This window comes from Macadamia integrifolia, chromosome 10, assembly GCF_013358625.1.
Source record: "Macadamia integrifolia cultivar HAES 741 chromosome 10, SCU_Mint_v3, whole genome shotgun sequence".
Classification (NCBI taxonomy): Eukaryota; Viridiplantae; Streptophyta; class Magnoliopsida; order Proteales; family Proteaceae; genus Macadamia; species Macadamia integrifolia.
The window spans coordinates 19,375,624-19,398,624 of record NC_056566.1 but is presented as its reverse complement, the minus strand read 5'-3'; the positions used below and the strand labels follow the sequence as shown (position 1 = coordinate 19,398,624).

General features: G+C 38.6%; 2 protein-coding genes across 3 annotated transcripts; one reads left to right on the top strand and one right to left on the bottom strand.

The window, feature by feature from the left end:
* Positions 1-359: 359 nt before the first annotated feature.
* Positions 360-1,651, bottom strand: LOC122091192 (transcription repressor OFP12). The gene has a single exon (XM_042661038.1). It carries the CDS (start codon positions 1,202-1,204, stop codon positions 533-535), a length of 672 nt encoding a protein of 223 aa, XP_042516972.1. The 5' UTR covers positions 1,205-1,651; the 3' UTR covers positions 360-532.
* A 10,041-nt stretch (positions 1,652-11,692) lies between these two features.
* On the top strand, positions 11,693-20,285 carry LOC122092432. Of its 2 annotated transcripts, none has more exons than XM_042662748.1 (10): positions 11,693-12,054; positions 12,906-12,965; positions 13,068-13,107; positions 15,632-15,810; positions 15,981-16,019; positions 16,171-16,257; positions 16,365-16,425; positions 18,704-18,759; positions 19,653-19,744; positions 19,884-20,285. In XM_042662748.1, exons 1-10 carry the CDS (start codon positions 12,007-12,009, stop codon positions 19,996-19,998), a joined length of 777 nt encoding a protein of 258 aa, XP_042518682.1. In that variant the 5' UTR covers positions 11,693-12,006; the 3' UTR covers positions 19,999-20,285. The 2 variants fall into 2 exon arrangements, with proteins under 2 accessions (XP_042518682.1, XP_042518681.1); XM_042662747.1 differs by having other exon boundaries at positions 11,699-12,054; positions 18,635-18,759.
* The last annotated feature ends 2,716 nt before the right edge of the window (positions 20,286-23,001 follow it).

Here is a 23,001-nt window from a genome sequence, read left to right as displayed (position 1 = left end):
AAGAACACTCTCCAGAAATAGAAGTGTTATCAAACGGCTCCTCAGCCAACAAATGATCACCAAACAGTCCAATTGGGTGGGTCGGCCATTACCCCATAGTCCAAAGTAACAAAGATGGACATGAATTTTACCTTTCCCTAGGACCCTAACCCTAACGGAGAAGGGTTCTTACTTCTTACCTTATCATTTTTTTTTTGATGAAAAAGGGTTTTACCTTCTCTTTTGTGGTAGTAGCTGTCTTCTCTAGACTCTGAGTGTTTTGCAGGGATCTTCTCTGTACTCCATATAGGAAAAGTGTGGGAAGAAAAAGCAAAAAAAGAAATGCCAGAGAGAGAGAGAGAGAGAAAGAGAGAGAGACAGAAGACAAGGAGAAAGGCCATACACTAACAAACAGAACCAAAGGCTATACACTAACAAACAGAACCAAAACTACCCAACAAGAAAAACAAAAACATTATACCCTCAGGCCTCAACTGAAATTCCTAAAAAGGGAAAGGAAAATGTATTTCTGAGAATTTATGAGATGAACATTTTACACAAACAGCCGCGAAGCCGTACACCGGCCGGAGGAGACGTCGGAGCCGGAGGGATCGCTGCTGCCATCTGATTCGGTCGACGACTCCATGAGACTGAGGAGGAGATCAGAAAAAGCGCCGATAATGAACTTATGAGTGTGGTTAGGGTTGAGACTGAGATAGCACAAGAGCAACTCATGTAGGTAATCCCAATCAGCTCTCACGTCAAGCAATTTGTGTGCATCAACCATTTCTTGCATTGATCGCCTGAAATCCGTGTAAGGATCCGGTGAGAACGTTGAGATAGGAATACCACCACTCATTAGCTTTTTGGTTTCTTCAGATGGAGGAGGACATTCCGGTTGAGACTCGACGATGGAGTTGGAACTGCCAGGGGAGGAGAAGAAGAAGCGTTGAGAAGCGAAAATGGAGGCGAAGTCAGGGATGGTGGTTTCGAAGTCTTCCGAGTCTAATGATGAGAAATCTTCACTAGTAAGGCTCGCTGATTTGTAGGTTGAGTAGGAAGTGGGATCATAAAGGGAGTTGAAGTTCTTCACCATGATCGATGTTGTGTTTGTGATGCTCTCGTCATAGCTCCCAGCAGAAGATGTGCGAGGGGATTCCGTTCCCTCTGGGCGTTTGCATTTTGAGAAGCAGAGATGAAGGTTCCTCCCTAGCGTGTTCGGCATTTCCTGTTTCTCTCAGATTCTCCGTCTCCTCTGCTCGCACTGTAGAGAGAGAGAGAGAGAGAGAGAGAGAGAGAGAGAGAGAGAGAGAGAATCGTCGCCTGCAGTGAGCAACTGGGAATTGTGGAAGTTTTTAAATGGATCCGAGAATCGATGAAGAGGAGTTCCAGTGTTGATATGGATGGTCACTTACTAACCGTTGGATTTGTCAGAATGTAAGGACGAGTATGGGCGCCAAGGAAGACATGCACATGAAGTGGGGTCCATTTGTAATGTAATGTAAGGTTTGGGATTTTTGTTTTTTTGGAAAAGGAAGATTTGGGATTCACTATCCTATTCTACTGTATAGTAATTATTGTTGTGTCTTCTGAGTTCTGACCATCCAGGACAACTGAGAGAGATCAGACGGTTACGTACTTACGCTTTCTATCATTTGATCCATGTGATATAATATCCGAAGGACCTTGAAATCCTTATTTTGGGATTCCCTGGTCCCACTTATTGAATGTCTCTGACTTAGGAGTGTCAAACCGGACTTTTTTTTTTTTTTTACTTCGTATTTTGTAGATACTGAGCTGGCGAATTATTATTACGACACTGGTGTCTTATTTTTTCAAATGCCATAAGGTATTCATTGTACACGTGGGCAGATGATATATCTATTTTGATGGTTGACATATCTACCTGAGTAATTTTTTTTGTATGACTTGCAAAAAACCTCTTCAGACAAAAGCCAAAGATCGGATTAAGATCCTTTGTAGCGCTCAACGATTAGGAATGCGCTCAACGATTAGGAATGCTTTGGGCTATGCCTTGGCGAGCCTGTGAAGCATTCTCGTGATGGATGTGCATTACACACTTTATAACGCTACAGAGGAGTCCAATCCCCGAAGACTTATAAAGACCATACATATATCACACCTTACTTTGCTAGGGTCGATCATATTATTGTAGAAACGCAACCCTAAAACGATGCAGAAGATAATGGAAAAAATAAAGCAAACAATGCACACGGATTTTACGAGGTTCGGCAAGGTTGCCTACGTCCCCGGTGAGATGAGATCCTGCTTCACTATCAATGGAGAATAGAGTTACAGCACTCGTCCTCACACCTCTCAGTATTGCTTGCATTTCAGAGAAAGAAACTCTCGCTACAAATATATAGCGAGAAAAACCCTAATCTGGATTAAACTACAATTGCCACCCTAATCCGGATTAAACTATAATTGTCCTCAAATAAAAAATCCGAGCGGGGAGCTGTGCCCCCCTACACCTCCTGCTATGCAGGGGGTCTCCTGCCCCCCTTGCAACCCCCACGGCCCGCTAACCGGCTAGCGGGACCGTCGTCCTAACTGTCTAGCTGTTGCATCAGTACTCCTTGGATTAAACTGCGACGGAATACAAGACATCATACACCAACAATTGTATGTGTTTTGTGGGGCCACGAACACCCTCACTTAGGGGCATGTATAAGACAAAAAGGCCAAATCCCCCACCAAACACCTTCAGGCTTCTACTCTCTCATCCATTATAAGTATCTACCACAGTTGCCTAATTGACCTCTCCCCTGGGTATCCAAAAATAATGAAAAAAGAAAGAGATTGGTTTTGATTTACAATTGCATAAAATATGGAATTTAAACTAAGTGTTTACCAAAAAAAAAAAATACCAACAAACATAGGTTCATGCCAGCGGTGTAGTCAATGGAAAGATGCTCCCAAGTCTTTAGCACAAAATAATGTGGTCTTTTCGAACTCACCATGTCTAGGCATAAACATACACTAGCAAGTATAGTGTTCTTTCTTCTGAAAAAAAAAATGTTTAGAAATACATAATAGAGATCTGGATCTAGATCGGTCCCAATTCTTAGCCTATTTTGATCGATATCAAATTGGCCCAGTATTTGTCCCTTTAGGAGATGTTTTGATTGGTCTAATAAATTTCTCATCAATCATAACAAATATATGTTAGTTTGGTAACACCATGACATGGAGCTGCAATTGCTTGATTTCATTGAGTTTCTATGAATGAAATATACACAAATTAGCTTGATTACTTCCTAATCTAATGCTAAAATTGGCATTAGTACACTCAGACTTTACATATATGAATTCAAGAATAAGGATGAAAGAGGAGGCATGCATTGGCATGATGAGACTCCCCCTCAAGGTAGTGCGTGAAGATTGTGAATGCCCAATTCGGATGATAAAAATCGAAACTGGTCTAGTCCAGCCACCTGGGTGAATAGATCAACATGTTGTATACCTGTGGCAATCTTTGTAGGGTGGATTAGGACAATTTGAAGTTTCTCACGAACAAGGTGGCAGTCGATTTCGATAAGCTTCATTCGTTTGTGGAAAACTGGATTAGCAGCAATGTGAAGGGCTGCTTGGTTGTCACAATGTAGTGGAATAGGAAGGAAACATACAAAGCCAATGTCACGAAATAAGGAAGTTGCACGGTTGCCTTACTCATTGTCCCTACAAAATCCTTGACGATCAAAGCTTTAGGGAGATCACACTAAGTTGACAAAAGAGAATCCTTCTTCACGTTCATCACTCCAAATACAAGAACTGTGATGGAGATCCTCGGAGACACCAACACAAGTAAGAGGGAGAATTAGAAGACAAGAGAAAGATGAAAGATTTTTTTATTATTATTTATGTATTTCTCTTTACAGTCACACCTCTTATTTATATAAATCTAACCAGTTAAGAACTTAGGATTTCTAACTCTGGTGGATCGGTGGTATCCCATGTAAGCACTCTGTGCATGAACCAGGTCAAGACCCGTTTCTATTAACTTGTTGGAACACCAATTGAAAGAACCAATGAGGAGAACCTTGCAATAACCATGAAATATTGGAGGAGCACCAAGGTCTTTGACATGAAACTAGGGCATATATATACTTCATAAACATGTGATAACGGGCAGGCTTAAATTTCTTGAAGCTTTGAATTATTGATCAATGGCGGCACTTAATAGCCTACTCATACTCTGTCTTGATGCATAAACACTAAAAGATGTTCACTGAGTTCTTACACGTGTGTTTAGGGATAATACAATGCTAATTGCAACTTTCGAAACCGTACGGATTCCATTCCCAAATCCCAAACAGTGGCTTAATTGCCTTGCTTTTGCGCGTGCACAAGTATTCACGGGAGAAAGATTACAAGGATCTCTCAGCTATGGATTGGAATTTTACCACTTTATCTTACTTATTCTTACATGAGATAGAAAGGCCTTCCGAGCTAGTAAATCGGCAACAAAATTAGGATTATCTAGGAATAAAAGAAAAGGTACTCTCAAAATGAGAAGCTATGGTTTTAATATCCACCATGATGCCTTGGATGGAGAGGGGGCGGTCTTAGATGGGTCTGTGATGAAGATTCTTAGTTCCTAACAATCAGATTCTACTAAGATAAAGCCAACACCTTCAGAAATACACTCCAACAAAGCCATTTGCAGAGAAAATTTGTCTGCTATCTGTTACTTGTAGGGAAATGTCAGAACCCTAGGCTTTTTTAAATTTAATTTTCTTTTGTCTCTGTTAATTTCGATATAAAATTGTTGTGAAAATATCTTTTTCATTTAATATTTTTCTAAATAGTAGTTGAATTGGACTATACATGGATAGGGATGTAAATAGATAGTTGAAATCCGAATTTGAATCTATATCCGTGTCCAGTTAAAGGTTATCTGGATTCAAATCTGAATATTAGATAATCAGTTAATGATTTTGATAGTTCTCAAAGTTTAGACAAGTTCTAGAGAATGTGAAAAAGAATTAAGACAACTTAGAAAGATAGATTAAGAACAAATTGTATTCACTTGGGGGAGGAATGTACAAATTACACAAGTCAAAGAGTAAATAAAAAGTCAAAAATCCGAATTTGATCCACATCTGTATCTAATCAAAAAATACCCATATTCGATCACATTTGTATCCGATCCGTTTGATCAATATATTAAATGAAATTAATCAATATTCTTATCTTTTTGGTGAAAATATATTAAGGCATGAAAGAAAAACAGATACAACAGACAACCAATGCGACTACCTTAGGGTAAAGATCTTACTCAGACTAAGCCATCTTGAAATGATAAATAAGAAATTGCATAACTGGTGCATGAGATTCTCAGATGCATAAGGTTTAAGGGCATGCATATGTACCTTACTATTGAACCAAGCGTGCAATAAAAGTAAAATATATAACCAAGCTGAGAGGCCATACAAATCCAAACCCATGGGAGGAAGAAACAAGCAAAATAAGAAGGGATGCAGGATTTTATCTAATACTCTCAAAAGTTCCATGTGAATAGATGATGATGGAACAAACAAGCATTTATCCTTATCTGTTGAAAGGGAAATGACGTATGCTGCAAGTCTACTACGTTTTTTTCCTTCTTTTAAAGATTAAAATCCGATCTCGAGTGTTCAATATCATCAGCATGGGTGAGCTTAGGTTCCTGCGTCATTGTACTCCCAATGGTTCACGTGAACAAAGTTCCATTCTTTTCCATGAAAGTCAGGAGCCAGGACTACCATAAGTACCAAAACAGGGTTTTGGGACTGTTACTAAAGAGGGGGGGGGGGGGGAACCGGGTTAAGGTTTCAACCCCTACCCCCCCCCTCCCCCCCCAAAAAAAAAACCCCAAAAAAAATTCAATTAATCTAAGGAAAAAGATCTCATACTAACGGTGTGAGATGTTGACATAAAAATCCTCTATAGGAAGGCAGTGAGTGACATTGAGCATCCAATGACTAGGGTGCTTGCCTAGGTCCTCCCAACCGTTGGATCTTCATTGCAGCTTGCCGCTCATTATAAAAGATTTGAGTCCTCATGCCCCACGTTCTTTAATATTCCTACATTCTCTCTATTCCTTAATCATGTGGGGTTTTCTTTTGATGAAAGCAATTCCTGTAATTAGTGTGGCATGAGAGATTTCTCACTTTGATAGTCTAAAATCCTTAACCTTCGATAGTAATTGCAGTAGTAGTAAAATAGTGTAGGGAAAAAATATCCCCATAACCCGAGTCTGGGAAGAAAGAGTGAAAATTCCTTTCCATGAATATCTCTCTCTCCACATCAAATAGGGCATAAATGTTGCACATTGGTATCATGGGAAATGTCTGTTAAGATCTACTCTTGCAAACAAAAATCCATTTTTGAAAGACTTGTTAGCAGAGTTGATGGTACCCACAACATTAATGTGAAGATTCTTTTCCACATCCTCTCACATTCTATGGCATCCTATAACTGAAATTCTCTCTCCCCACGTCAAATAGGCTCCTTATATGAAACCATCTCTCGCAGCAATTAGTGCGACGTCCCACGCCAGAATTGTGGGAAACCTCCACCCTTAATGTAGTACTCTTCAAGACCCCATTAAGGTCCCACTCTTGCAAACAATCATTCATCGTCCTTGAAAGACATCTGCTAGCAAAATTGGTGGTACCCACAGGTCATGGTATCACTCTCTTGCCTCACCTTGAGTGAAAGGCTTCCAACCAAAAGAATGAGCTATATATATATATATATATATCCATCATCTAGTACTGCGGTCCTTCTTTACCAGATGGTCCATGCCTCCATGGTGAACCCATTTCAGAGACTTGGATTTGTCATGGGGGTGAACAAGGCTTGGTCACAGTGTAGGGACAGTAACAGAGCATCAGAATTCAATGAGTCAATCAGTGATGAGATATGGTTCATTGAGATCTCTTGAATTTCTGTTAAGCCCGTTTGTTTAATAGATTAGACATAAACTTGTGAGGATGGGTCCCAAATATTGTAGGTTAGTTTGGCAAGGAAATAAAAAAATGGGATACATAATTCTTTATCATTCTTTAGTGGGATGGAATTTGATGGGAAAGGGTAGAAATGGAGATGGGATGGAATTCTATAGGAAAAAGAGGAAATAAGGGAAGAAGAGAGAGACACAAAAGCAACTTTGCCGCCAACAATGCCAAAGCCATTTTGGGAGTGAGTGGTGTGGAAAAAGTTAGTGTGCCAAATGAGGAGATAAAAATAATTGTATTTAAAGAATTCGTCTGATAAAATTTCCACCCGCCTATCTAAACACTAATGTTTGTAGTAGTTTGCGGAAAGCAAGTACAAATTTCTCACATATTTTTTTCTTTTCCCTTTTTCTCTGTCAAACAAACGTGGTCCAAACCTCCAACGGACTCCTAATGGGTTGAAGACCATCTCAATAGGTCTTCCATCTTGCAAATAAGGCATATCTTGTTGAGGAAATTTTTTTGAAATGATACCCTTGTTCCCATGTCTTCTAGCCACTTATCACCTACTTTGATTTCATGTTTCGACCAACCTCCATAACACCCTTTACTTATGGTGAGTCATAGCGTTTCATTTGGTTTCTGGAAATTTTTCAAACCTAATTCGTCTTTTTTTTTTTTAATGAGAATGAATGCCTAAATTTCAATTTATTATTATAATTGGATAATCAAGTTTTTCAACTTAACTCGTCTTTTTCAAACTTGGTGACTCAGATGAGGCAAACCTGAACAAGACGAATCTTTTTTTTATTTTTTTATTTGTAATATCTTTTTTTTCCCCTTCTATGATGGAAACTATGGTTGCTTCATAGGTTAGAATAAAAAACGACACTAATATTGCAGATAACAAACAAAAACTCTAGGTGTGCAAAGCATTGAATTAATGAAAACTCAAGACTGATTCGGACTTGGTATGATCATTTTTTAAACCATGGGAAAGTCTTCATTGCTCAGTCCTAACCAAATTTCATTATTATTAGTATTATTTTTTTTACTCGAGTTAAAAGCTCATTTTCTAACTATGCTTATCACAATTCAAGGATTCAACTACTTAATTTATTTTAGTACTTAAGAAAAACTGTTGGCAAAATTTTGTCACGATGCTAATTTGTAGATTCTTACACATGTTCTCTCACATCTCCCATGTGGACTCCACATACTCTTTCCTTGTTAAACTCTCTTACTGGTATATTTAATTTCCCACCCTCTCATTGGAAAATCAAGGGTTCAAATCCTTTGCAGTAAGGATCCGATGGCTGGGAGGGCCCCGACATGCACTCCAGTCTTTGGATCCTCAGTGCCGCTCACTGCCTCACCGCAAAGGATTTTTATGTTGGAAACTACACTCTAGAATCATAGCAATCTTCTTCTCATAATTTATTTATGAGAGAGAATTATCCAAACAAATGGCATAGAAGAGTATACCATTGAGATGCAGCAAAAGGATACCGTTCATTGGAGGGCAGAGAGGTCCATATGAGGAGAAGATAGATGGACACAAGATGCTAATGAATCCTAGCTCAGCGGCTAAGTGAACCTTTTCCTTCTATTATTTATTTTGGATATATAGGTGGTGGTGCCATGGTTTTATGGGACAGTTTTCTGTCTGGCAGTGGCCCTGTGCCACTAACAAGGGGGTGCAAAATGACCATTGTGTTTGGATCCAAGGACTGCTCCCAAACAGAACACACTTGCCTTTGGTTTTAAATATAAGATCAAGGTTGGGAGAATCGGCTCAGACCGAGATTAACCAATTTGTAATTTTGATTAACCATAATTCTTAGTAATCAAATCCGACCGACTCCAATTGAATCAGTCCCTACTCCCCTATCAGTTGGTATTCATTGGGAATAATCTCATGGAAAACTTGGGATCTTAGATGATTTTATGTGTGAAAATCATCGATAGCCATTGCACCGGTGCAATGAACATCAGGTGGTTGAGAGCCCCTTGGGTTGCATGTGTAGATCCTCTCAATCGTCCGATACTCACTGCACCTCACTGCTCGTTGTAGAGGATGTGGACTCTAATTTTATGAAGTAATCACTAATGCATCTAAAAGTTCAAGGTTTTGGATTGGAGATTATGGTATGAAAACCATTATAAGCTAACTACATCAATATCCATCAATACATGGTTACCTAAAGAGGGGCCACATGTGCTATCACTCACAATTAGAGCAATAGGTGAGGGAAGTGTTGGAAATAATTTTAATGAAAACTCTAAGATTTTGGATGATTTTATATATAAATTAAGGGGAAAAAAATCATACCTGCTTGCGTGTCTCTACGCTTAGATACAAATATATAATAAAGATCATGCTGCCTCTAGATGCCTCCACATGGCCCCCCATTGGCATGCGTGCTAATGCAGTAGCCGCATAAGTAGACACGGTTCTTTTTCCATAGATTAAACATGGGAGATAGAACACTATCTATTTGCAACTTGCACGATTTGGTAGTGTTCTTTTCTCCATTAAGCATCTCCAACCAATACAAAGGGAAAAAGAACGCTATGTAGGGTAGCATCAATGCATGAGCCAAATGGGAGAGAATGCGGGAGCATCTATTGTGCATGGAGTGGTTGGAGCAGCATGCTCTTCTCGTGCGTACTGTGTCTGGGTGTTGGGGAATTCAAATGGGTAGTGTTCTTTCTACTCAATACTAATCAGATAAAGGGAGAAAGAACTCTACCAGTCTAGTGTAAGCAACACTAGCACATACGGCCAATGAGAGGGCGCATAGGAGTAGTGGTGTTAATTCCAAGCTTGACTGAGCCCGACACGTTTATGGCCTGACCTAGACCAGCCTGATTAATCAATATGTCAGGCTTGAACCCAACATGTTTATAAACAGGTAGTACAAGGCAAGCCCGACGTGTTGTAAATAGGTAGTACACGATGCAACAACCTAGCCCGACCGACCCACACATTTATAAAACTAGCTTGAACCTACTCCTTGAAGCCCGACCCCTTTAATCCTGCTTGTATTTTTTTTTTTTTTTTAATGCTACTTGAATTTATTGCTAAGGCTATTGTGATATGTACAATTGAGATATTGATGATTGTTATTTGAACATTTTTTTTTTTTTAGGTATAGTTTAACTGATTTAAATTTGCTAAACTTGGGTTGTGCAGGCATAATTTAATTGATTTGAATTCCATGGATTAAGTACCTTTGTAATTCAGCTATTATGCTCATCTTTGGCTTAATCCATTTAAACCATGAGATTTTTTTTTGCTATGCTCATCTCTGCCTTATTTTATTAGTATTTTCCTTCAAGCTCATTTAAGAGACCTGATGAGGGTATTTTCTCCTAACCACGGCACGGGTAAGGAGCGTCCTGACCAATGCTACACTGGTACCTTATCTGGCCATGCTGCAACCTCGGCCCTCCATCTGGCCGTGCTACTACCTCGTCCCTCCATCAGTCCCAGCTGCCACTTCAGCCTTCATTGGGCCGTGCTGCTACCTCGGCCCCCCATCAGGCCATGCTACCACCTTGGCCCTCATCAAGCCTTGCTGCTACCTTGGCCCTCCATCAGGTCGTGCTTCCACCTCGGCCCCCATCAAGCCGTGCTTTTACCTCGGCCCCTATCAGGTCGTGCTACCACCTCAGTCCCCATCAGCCCGAGCTGCCACTTCGGCCTCTCATTTGGCTATGTTGCCACCTCAACCCGGCGTCAACAACAAGGTTCCCAGAAATGTGCTCTCATCCACTCCTACGTTAAAGGAACGTGATCCCTATTCACAAAAATAGGACTCTATCACTACACGTCACCAGAGACATCTATCCCTCACATGATTGGCATCTCCGAGATAAGAGGAGAATACTTTCCTGGAATACCCTAGGACCCGAAATATTCCCAGAATCACAGAGCTACTCCCCTCAACGACTCTACGCCTAAACAGGACTCTTCGCAAACGTCTCCCATTCTCCATCCATCAGCAGCCTATAAATATCATGGTAAGCCTCCATCATTGGGATCGATCACTTATGTTACTGAAAAAGCTCTCTTGAGCATCTGCTATAGAAAGATCTGACTTAGACATCGGAGAGTCCCTTGTTGGGTCAACCCAGCTCTCCCCTGTCCTCTCTTCTATGTAGGTCGACTGGAGCACCAGGAACTGCAGAGAATATCATCCAGTCAATTTTTGCCGCATCAATACCAATTTCAAAGAGGATCCGTTTAAATCTCTTTTAAAGTTAAATAGGTCTGGAGCCTGATTAAGGCCTATTTATGGTAGTCTGATTAATGCATAGATCAATCGATCCAATTATCAACAGCACCATGCTCACCCTAACTAAGCCCATTTAGCTAAACGGACGTTCATGATGCTGCCCTAGAAATTGTTCGAGCTCGACTAGGCCCAATCGAGACCCATCCGACACAACCGCTTGACACCCCTACACGATAGTGTTTTCAACAGACAATATAGGAGGGAGTATGGTCTTTTTGTGCCTAGTTGTGTCTGAACGTAGGCAACACTGGATTGGAGGGTTCTTACTCCCAGTATCTTCACAATCCTTGGATTTATAGATTGTTTATTTTTTATGAAAAGGGAGACTTTCATTCCCAATAATAGACATTTTTTCACAGCCGAACATAATCTATTGACATTCCTAAGCGAGAGGCTTCTTGAAACACAACACAGGGGTGTTTATGGGAAAATAAATTGGGGGCGAGAGGGCCGGACTCAGTGGGTAATCTTCAATAGAGAAGGATAATTATGGAACTAAAACCCCGAAAATAAAATAGTCTTCTCATTTCAGCGTTGTGCAGACCCTGTAGCTGTAAGAAAGAAATCCTATGATCATACATACCTCTTGAATTGAAGAAATCAAGAAAGTGAAGGGAGTTTCATGATTATATGGATCTCATCTTATCGATCTGACATCTAAGAGGACCTCTCAAGTTTTCTCTATGAGGTCTTTAATGGAGTCTTGATTCGTGATACTTCGATCTCTGATAGTCTGATGGTCGAAAGCTTTTCTGATTGCCATGGCTGCACCTTTCTTCTCCACGCCTTTCCAACCCTATGTTTACCAGGTAAATAGTTCATTCTCTCTTCAATTTCATTTATATGGTGTTCTTGTTTTAGTCCTTGTTCTTCTTTTCCCCGAGGGAAGGGGCATAAGGTAAGTAGTTTTCAGTTTTCTTTCCTTGGTTCAATGCTAGATCGATTCAGTATGTGTAAAGATCTAGGGAAAATTGTACATGATTTGATGTCAATTCATCGAGATTTTATTTGAAAATTTTTTAATTAGGCTTTTTGATTATGTATGGCTTGGTAATCAATCCACGGCTCTGTTGTACTTGCGGTTTGATTTTATGGCATTGTGATTTTAAATCTGGTAAAACATAGTTGAGTTCTTTCTTTCTTCTCTAAGTACAGTCTTTTATCGGGATTCTATGTCTTGTTTTTGCCGTCGGAATTGCCAGTTGGTTGGGGGCTTAAAAAAAAAAGCTGTTTTACAGTACGTGCAATGGATGGTCCTTGTGATATTTACACCGAAGAACTAATTGGATGTTTCTGTGAGTTGGAGAATTCAAGTCACCCTATACTAATGTCGTATATGAATCATATACTTTGTAACCATCTTAGGATTTGGAATATCAAGCCTTTCTTCATCTTTTTGTTTGTAAGCTAAAAGTGTTCGAGGAAGTTGGTGGAAAGGATCATTTTCAGAGAAGATCAACTGAAAAAAATTATAACCTATATTATTGTATTATTCAGCTCCCCGTAGGTTGGCAGAACATGCTATATAGCATTAGTTTATTTTTTAGAATTGTTTTTCCAAGTGAATCATGAGTTGAGCAGCATCTTATTGATGTTTAACCATGTAGATGTCCTGTGTGTTTCTTAAATCATTAACTAATAAAACAATCATGTGTTGCAGAGCCCACAATCAGCTGTTGTACCCTTTCAAATTTTGGGTGGTGAAGCTCAGATTGTTCAGGTACTTGATGCAAAATAGATTTATCTCAGTTTTCCTAGCTCTACTTTTTGGGTTCGTGAAATTCTTAAATTCAGTATGTGACCCTCATTCTTTCATGATCAGATCATGTTAAAACCGCAAGAGAAGGTCATTGCAAAGCCTGGTAAGTCTCCTTGTCATTGGTTTTGCTATAGATGGGATGGGAGCTTTGGTGTAAGCAAATGATTTGCAGAGTTTTGTGGTTAATTCACTAGGGTTGGATTGTTTTATTTTATTTTTTGGTTATATATATATATATATATATTTATTATTCAACCAAAATTTCTAATTTATGTGCACCTTGTAATCTTCAGATTTCTCCTTCTCTCTTTCACACACTCATTCATTTACTCTCTCAACATTTTTCCTACCCCTTTAAATAAAGGAACAAGAAGGATAGAAATACATGAAAGCCAGCAAAGCCTCTCTCCAGTAGCCTGAGAATATAATCATCAATATACAATGAGTTGATTCCCACTTCTTTCCTAGCTAGCTGATTCACGTAAGAATTATTTGGTCTAGCCATCCAACAGAGTTAAGCATATATATGGATGCCCTAGAATGAATCTCCCAAGATGAGGCATGATAATCTCCTCAACCCAATTAAGCCGGTCCTTCATCCCCCAAAACAACAACAACAACAACAACAACAACAACAACAAAAACAACAACAAATAAGAGTGTAAAATAGTAACACCTCAGAAACATCCCACCTAAAAGGGGTCGGCTACACAAATATTCCCTCCAAACAGCTCTGTTTGTGTTCATACTAGAGTCAAGACCTAAACTTTGCATGTCTTTTCTTACTACTTCTAGTCATTTTAGGCCTGCCCCTAGTTCTTTTAACTCCTTCCATTTGAATCTGATCACTCGTCCTTACTGGTGCATCCACGGGTCTCTGTTGAACATGGCCATACCACATCAGACGGCTTTTGCGGAGCTTGTCTTGGATCCTGGCAACTCCCAAATCAGCTATGATACAATCATTCCTTACTCTATCTCTCCTAGTTTCATCGCATATCCATCTCAACATCCCCATTTCTAGTACACCTAGTTTATTTATATTACTCTTCTTGACTGCCCAACATTACGCCCCATATATCATAGTTGGTTTACGACTGTCCTGTAAAATTCTCCTTTAAGCTTTACAGGAATGCGTCGATCACACGATACCCCAGATTCATCACTTTACTTCATCTATCGTACTTAAATTCTCTGGGAAACATCATCCTTTATATCACCCTCCTTATTTATGGTTGACCCTTGATATCTAAAACAATCACTTTGTGATATCTCTCACTCCTCAAGTAATTCAATCAGTGCACCTCTATGATAAGTCTACCCAACTTCATATGTATGGTTGTCATGCTCTGCAGGGCACTTGATATGTCACCAGCAATAGCTGTTTAAAATATTCCTGTATGCTTTTGCCGTGCAAAACCAGATTGAACAACAGATGCAACCCTCAGTAATTCGATGCAATCGGGCTTAAATTGAAGCCCAGGCGTGAAAAATAAGCATACATACAGATCGGGTAATCCATATCATGATTAAAGGAATTGGAATTGGATTGGGTGAATTGCCTGAATCAGAATCGGCAGCACCTGTTCCCAGTTCCAGTTGATATTTTAATTTCTGTTTTTTTTAATTGGTGGTGAGTCATGTTTGATCTCTATTATTGGCCACTTTCCCCTATTTTTGCCAGTAAAATAGTGGATTATCTATGAAACTTACCTCTTCTGGCACTGGCAAGATACCAAGTTTGAATAAAAAACTCCAAAATTTCATACTTTGTGAAATATCTTTGTTTCTTCCCAATTCTAGTATTAGGGATTCAACCGATTCTATGCCGATTCCAATTCCGATTTCGATTTCGATTTCGATTTTGATACCAGGCAGGAACTGATCCTGTCCTGATTCTGTACTCTTGTGCCTTGATCCAAATAAGGTAGGATTGGACCAATCAATCTGGAATACAGAGAGTATCGGCCAGTCTGTGGGCAATAGTGGTTCTTAGCACACTGGATCGGCTAATTCACATAATGTATTGGCCAGTCCACCTGGTAATGCTTGGGTAGAGTTCTAGGAACAATCATGATAATTATATCCTGGCATATGTATGACCTCAGATCTAGACTTATAGGTCTTCAGGCAGGCAAAAGTGTTTGTCAGACAATATAACCTCCTATTTTACAAGGTCGATGAGGGTGGACCTTGGTGCAATGGTAAGGTTGCTCCATTGTGACCAAGTGGTCGTGGGTTCGAGTTAAGAAATAGCCTCTCTGCGAAGTGGGGGTAAGGCTGCATACATTATGACCCTCCCTAGACCCCACAGTGGCGAGATCCTTGTGCACTTGGTACGCCCTTTTTTTTTTAGATGGTCGATTTAATATCAAGTATAATGGTGAACAAGTGCCTAGCGCACATGGTAGAGTGTGGAGCGTTAAAGCCCTTGGTACGCCCTATATATATATCAAGTATAATTTGTCTCTTAATTCCTGAAAATATACTCATTTTTCCATTTATAAGAATGCCACTATTTAGACCTGCAGTTGTACATATTCTCTTAGAATGTTAATCTCCTAATCCTAGCTGAAGGTGATGGTCATAACTAGCTCTGCCCATCTGATGTAATTAATGCTTTTTAGGTTCTATGTGCTACATGTCTGGATCCATTCTGATGGAAAATGTTTACCTCCCTGAAAACGAAGGCGGAATGTTTCAATGGCTTTTTGGAAAGAGTGTGACTAGCATAGTTCTCCTAAATCCTGGTCCAAATGATGGATTTGTTGGAATTGCTGCACCTTCACTTGCTAGGATACTCCCGGTCTGTATTCAGGAAACATATTTCTAATTATATGTACCGTCAAGTATACCATTTCTGCTGAAATTTGTATTTTGGTGATTTAGTTAGAATTTTCTCATGATGCCATACTTTACATTTTGGACTATCTAATGATACTCATCATTATTCTTTATTTTGCATTTCTCTTATAGATTGACCTGGCAATGTTTGGTGGAGAAATTTTATGCCAGGTATAATGATTCATCCATGCTTCTGTTTTTATATACTAAGAAGTTGGCTAGAGTTCGTCCCTCTTGGCTTTGTAAATATTTAATTTTTGGCCGTAGTCACTTTATTGCTTTTGTTGGAATTATAATTCACTTCATGAAATGCTTGTTGTAGCCAGATGCGTTTCTTTGCTCAGTCAGTGATGTAACAGTCACTAATGCAGTTGATCATAGGGCCCGTAATGTTGTGGGTGGTGCGGAGGTGAGACCATCATACAGTTGTTGTTAATGTGCATTGAAATCTTTTATTTTCTGTTCACTTCTTCCATTCATCCACTTCATCACTCTGTAACATTCATATTATGACAGGGAATTTTGAGGCAGAAGCTCACAGGCCAGGGACTAGCCTTCATTGTTGCTGGTGGATCTGGTATTCATTCCTTCCCTTTGTCATAGTGATTCATACGAGGTTCCTTAGGGGTTTCCTGAACCAGGTTCATTGATGGCATTACTTTACTGATGCTGTGATGAGAAGTCTCTAGCCCATTTGGGATTTCTTGTTGGTTTATTATCTGTTGATTTTTACACGTTGATTCTAGTGAACAAAATAATGAAAATTTGACATGATTATGTTAAACGGTGAATAATTGTGGGCAGAAATGAGAGAGACAGGAAAATAAATTGTTTAACAGCAAGGGAAACTGCTGAAAGACATCTGAACATAGGAGCGGGAAATACACCATTGCCTACTTTTCTAGCCATCCAAGAGAAAATGATGAATTATATGTAAGGGGTATTAGTGCAATAAAACCAAATAAACCAGATTCTATGATGAAGAAGAAGAGGAGAAGTTAGGAATAAATAGGAAGAACAGAAACAGAAAGAGGAAGAGAATAGATGAACTAGTGTGAGGGGAAGTGAAGAACAATCGCACCTGATAAGGAGGGACCAGATCCGCAAACCTATGTGGACTGGTGATACCGCCAGTAACAGAACACGGTAAGTAATTGCTGAATACAGAAATTAAGGTATGATCAGCTGTAGCAGGATATGATTTCCTTCAGGTATGATCTTCAGATAAATGCATCAATCTTCATCAACATATGAAAATGTAGTTTTTCATCTTATTGGATCAACTAGGGTGTAACTTTCTATTTTTTTCCTTCTTCTTTTCTTCATTGCTCTGGTACTATGCAACACAATCAAATAAACCAGAATCTATGAAGAAGAAGAAAGGTAGAAGACAACAGATATGTTCAGAATCAGTAGTTTCCATTGTGGTCTGGCCCTCTTCTTATATTATATTAAGTAAACTACTCTTTTAGTAGGAAACCTACTGAGAGTCTTAAGTCTAATTACAACCCATGTGCAATTGCGATAAACGTAAATAACTAAAACAGATTACAACTCAACATTATCCCATTATCACAGGGTTCACTTTAACATCAGGTTGTACTTCTATGCCTTGGTTTGCGTGGACAACCCCAGACCTCTTAGCTTATCTACATTTCATCAAGCAGGATTTATGCACTACTTTAAATTTTGGAAACCATTTTCTTTGGATTCTGTGGGCACATTAATGCATATCTGTTATAGGGATTGTTTCCTAAATTTCTCAGTTGAAATTTCAGATTCAGTCTATAAGCTATCAAAGATCCACAAGTTTCTAGAAATATGCTTGTCTTTCTGTATAAAGTGTGTACCTTGAAAGGGGAAAAATGTTGTATATGCCGATATACCATATCAAGTTAGTGTTAACTTTGTGCACTAATTCATCCAAAAAAAAAAATCTATACACCAGCAAGAATAAGGTTTAGCTATAGTACTGGATTTACAGGTGTTCCTGAGTTTTTTGGAACTTTGAATATTAGATATTTCATAAGAGATGAGTTGTAGCTTGAAATACTGCATTGGAAATGGCAATACCTGCTTTTTCTTCATATTTGCAGGTTTGTCATGGAGATTTTCGGTTCAAGATATATGTTCAGCATGCATTACGAATCTTGAATTCTATTCTCTTTCTCACACTCTTCAAGACCCTTAGTTCCTAATTCCATTGGTTGGCTTACAAAAAATGATTAACATAAACTAATTTCGAGGTAACCTCTTCGTGTTGTATGTAGTCTTTTATTGTTTACAGTAGCAGAAAAAGAATCCAACTTAGAATTAACAAATCAGTCGACTCAAGAATTCCCTTTGTGTTTTCAGATAATGTGAAAACATGTTTCTAAATTTCTAATATACATACAAGGATGAAGGTTTCAATAGTCTGCTACTCTTAATGTTTTGAGGAACTTGGCCTTTTGCTCTACCTTTGGTTTGTTGGTACAATTGAGTGTTATATAATACTTGTTTATTAATATTGTTGCATCTTCTGATCCTCTTAACCTACTATTTTTGCATTTGCCTTCGTCGTATTATGCTTCAAAGACCATTTATTCATAAAAAATGTGTGCATGGCCCTGCAGCTCAGAATTCTTTGTTTGGTTGCCCCTAATCTCTGATGCTTGCATTAGATTATATTGCTACTTTAAAATTCCCAAACCATATATCTACCTTTAAGTTCTAATAAGTTCACTATTGTCTTTATGCTTCTTGGGACTAAACTCGGTTGATCTTGGGACTCCCCGTTGTGTCAGTTGTACAGAAAAATCTCGATGTGGGTGAAGTACTTGTTGTTGATGCCTCTTGCATTGTTGCCTTGACAGCTGCTATCAATTTCCAAGTAAAATACTCTGGCCCCATGAGGCGGGTGGTCTTTGGGGTGAGTTGATATGTTTTGTCTAATCTTTTCTTGCCCCCTTGACATTTTTTTTCCCTCTCAAAACCACCTTCATCATATTCCTGATAAGGTCATGCTACGCTTTTTTCAGTAATAACTTGAGATATCAATATAAGTTTTCAGTAATAGCTTGTGTTATCAATATATGGCTTTGTTCTGTTTGCTTCTGCTACCTGTCTTTCATTTGTCAAGTTATGAGAGTAGTTTTTGCAGTGCACTCATGTTCAGTTTCAAAAGCACAATAGTTCGTTTATTTTCCGCTTCATAATTATGCTGAAAATTAGTCTTATATGTGATTGGGGGGTCTGGTTGTAATTTTTGGGTAGCATTGACAACCAACCTTGTTTTTCTTGGTTTGAATTGGCTAATCCCTACTTAAGATGGGTCAAATTTCATTATAGGCATTATGCATCATATCCATATGGACGCTATAATTTACTAAAGAATCCAGGTACCCTAGTTGATATCTGTTGGTATGGGGTGGCTAATCTTAACCATCTGTGTCTATTCAGTCTCTTAAAATGGGTGCTTGAAAGTAAAAGTCAATCTAGCGTTTTACTATTCAAATAATTCAGGTTGACACAGTTACTGTAAAAACCTGACCCTTGCTTAGATTTCTTTGGGTTGGACTGATCTGAATAAAGTAAATCAAACTCAATCTAGATTGACTGTGCAACCTTATGATTGCCATGCAGTCAATGAATTGAGCTGCAGGCATAACAGGACCATTACTTGTAGTAGGCAATTTTGCACCATCTTGTATATTAACATGTCACTCCATTTAGCCTCCTAGGCCTGGCATCCTCTGTAAACTTGAGTTTAGCAATGCCTAATATTGTATTTACTTTAACTGTTTCATCTATGATATATTGTAGAGTGAGAACCTAGTTACAGCCGTCTTAACTGGACCGGGCTTAGTCATCGTTCAGAGTTTGCCCTTCTTCCGACTTTCTCAGCGAATTGCAAGGTATGTTCCTTTACTCTGTAGATCACAATTCCTAGAATTTAACCCAATCTGTTCTCTTTTCATTTCCCCATTTCCTATCATGTTTCCTCTCACATTTGTTTCCAAATGCTTATTACATAGAATTCTTCTGGCTTTGCAGAGCGGTTACAGCACCAAACCTGAGGGAAAATCCGAAGTTCTTCATTCAAATAGCTATATTTTTCTTTTTAGCATATGTTATGATTGTATCATCATTTATCTTGACAGATGCCTGACTTTTTTTTTTTCTGTCTTAGAACTTTCCCCTTTACTCATTTGTTTCTTTTTTTTTCTCTTGTTGATTCTTAAGTTAAATTTTTTTGGGGGGTGTTTAGTTGTTAAATAGGCTAGTCAAGTGTGATTATGATCATCAACGGTGAGCTAAGTTTTTTACTTTCAGAAGAATTTCCCCCTTTTCTGGAATTGCATGCTTAGCAGGAATAACTGATTAAGTGGGTTTGGAGTTGCAAGGCAGATCAGATTCATGAGAGGTAATGACTATTTGTTTCTTGTCATTTTCAAACCTTTCTGGCTAAAGGCCCCGATGAGAATGGTTTCTTCAACGGCCTCCTTAAGAGTAGTGTGAATGTGAGCTGGTGGGGGCCATGAGGCTGAGATTTTTCTTAACAAGTGGGTTGTGTCTGGTTGTTGGGTGAAGAAAATGACTCATTTTTTAATCTTATGTTTGATTTGTTCTAAAAAAATTGGTGGAAATGAAAGGGGTTTCGGTCCATGTGCTTTTATGCACCTCTGATTTTGTATCGAGTCTATATGAGAAAAACATGCAAGATCGAAGAGATGGAACATCCATGAAGTGCGATGCAAGGGAGTTAGAATAATTCTTTTAAGAATGTAGTACCATATCATGGCTTTTGAACGTGATTCTTATTTTTGTTAAACATTAGGCATTTGTAACTGTGACAGAAAAAATCCCCTCTTACCATCACTGGTAAGGACATAGATGTAACTTTATTATTTTAATGACTTAAATTTTCTTTTATCAACAAAGAAAAGTGTCGTTTTTTCAATGACTTTGGTTATGAAACTTGTATGGTAGGCAGAAATTTAGTTCGATGAATTGTGCAAAGCAAGGGGAGCAAGAAAAGAAGAAAATAATAGAGCCACCCACTACCCACCTTCAAGGGGTTGTCCCATCAATAGCGAACTTACACACCATGTCAAAGGGGCATGGTTCTAAAATTTGAATTGAAACGGTCAGTATCATTTGGATTGGACAAATGGTATTGGTCTTGAATCTTGATCGATTTTTATGTTGACTTTTTCGATCATGATATATATGTATTATTTGAAAGTGAAATCGTAATAAATTTAATTTGAAAAGAAAAAAAAGTAAATTTATCCGATGCTGTTCAACTTAGGTTGATTTGCAATTTGAATTGATATTGGAATGGTATTGGCTTTTGACAGGTCTTATGATGTTCTCGAGTTTTAGAACTTTACAAGGGGATTTAGATCCTTTTTAATGATTTTCCTTCAAACTTTTCATATGCATGCAGACCAACGCCTGGGGGCATAGAGGCTTATATGTGCATGTAAGAGGTTAAAAAGTTGTTGGAGGGAAAATTATAGAAGAAATCCCAATTGGGAACTTGAAGAGGTGTTACTTTTTAATGGAGTTTTTCTTTTTTTTTTTCTGACAGAGTTCTGAATGTGTGAAGTGTATATGGACAACACCTTTTTGATTAAGAAATGGGGAAATGTAAAATAAATAAATAAATAAAAGAAGGGGAGGAGACCAGTATTAGAGAGTATATCAAATATGATTTACTATTTGATTAAGGTATCAACTAAGACGTTTAACGATTCCTCTAAGTTTATTGAAAAGATATTGGAGAACAAAAATTTTACTTTCTATAATGATGTTCTTCTTAAATATTTCATCGAACTAGATGTACACTTCTTTTCACTCTTTCAAGTTTGGATCATGAAATAAAGAAGAATAATTATCATTGTAAAGTCAAATGAAGACATGACTTATCTAGCAACTTCTCTCTCTGCTACTGATAGTGAATGCTGCTTGGACGAATACAGACTCACTAGACCTGCACTGCTATTTATTCTCTAGGCTCTTGACGTTTTTTAGTCAAACGAAGATAGAAACAATTCACCAGTCAGTAATGAATGGGTTGCGGATTGCTACTTAGTTGCGAGGCCATGCGGTAGTGCGGGGACCAATTAGGGGCATAGTGGTTTTTCCTCCACACATGACTTCCTTATTTACTTGCTTAAATAGAATAAAACAAATGGCCCCATTTTGCAAGGTGTTCATAGTAGCAATTTTGCCACCCATGTCAAGAGATATGGATTGCGAAAAGATTGCCCAACGCTCATGCGGTTGATGCCTTTATTTACTCTTCCATTGGCCATACAATAATGCAATAGCGATGCAACTAAGGAGCATTTTGTTGCCCTATTTTTTTAATGAGGGTATTTACTACCATTTCACATAAAAAACTGCATTTAAATTCTGCATCAACTAACTTATAATATATGAAAAATCCTTTTTTTTTCCCCTCTGCATCAAATAACTTTGGAAATAAGATGAGACAATCAAAAGAAGGTTACAACTTATTAGTTCAACGACTTGGTGACTTTACAAGTTGTTCTATACCAAATATGGTAATTAAAATTTGGGAAAAGGTTCTGCACACTTTGTGTGTGTGGAACCCTTTTGCATGCCCCCTTACAAATTCATTGTTCACCCAAAACGATGAATTGTATTAAATAGCCCCAATTGTATGATTCGTTTTGAGGACTCTCCTATCGCTAGGATTAGTACTCTCCCATCAGAGGAAACTCGGTCCTTTAAATTGTTTTTTAATAGAAAAATCTTATTATGAGAATGTTGATGATTAAAAAGGAGTCAAAGGTTCACTGAGGTTCAACAGAACTCATTCCCTTAAACCAAAATTTAATGGAAAAAATCTTGTTGTACCCAATGTCAATAATGAGAATCTGCTTAAGTGGTTGGCACAAGGGAATGAAATTGGGGGTGGGGGGCTGAAAATCGTTTGTAGCCACTGCACTGGTGTAATGGACATTGGGTGGCTGAAAGCCCCTTAGAGTATGTGCCCAAATACTTTCAGCCATCTGCATCGCACCTGATGTCACCACTCACTGCGGAGGATGTGAACTCGTGTCCCATGGAGGTGTTCATATTTAGTTTTTGGGCCAGTGTTGGTGGGCCTAGATGCTGCTTTAGCCCATCTCTACCCGAC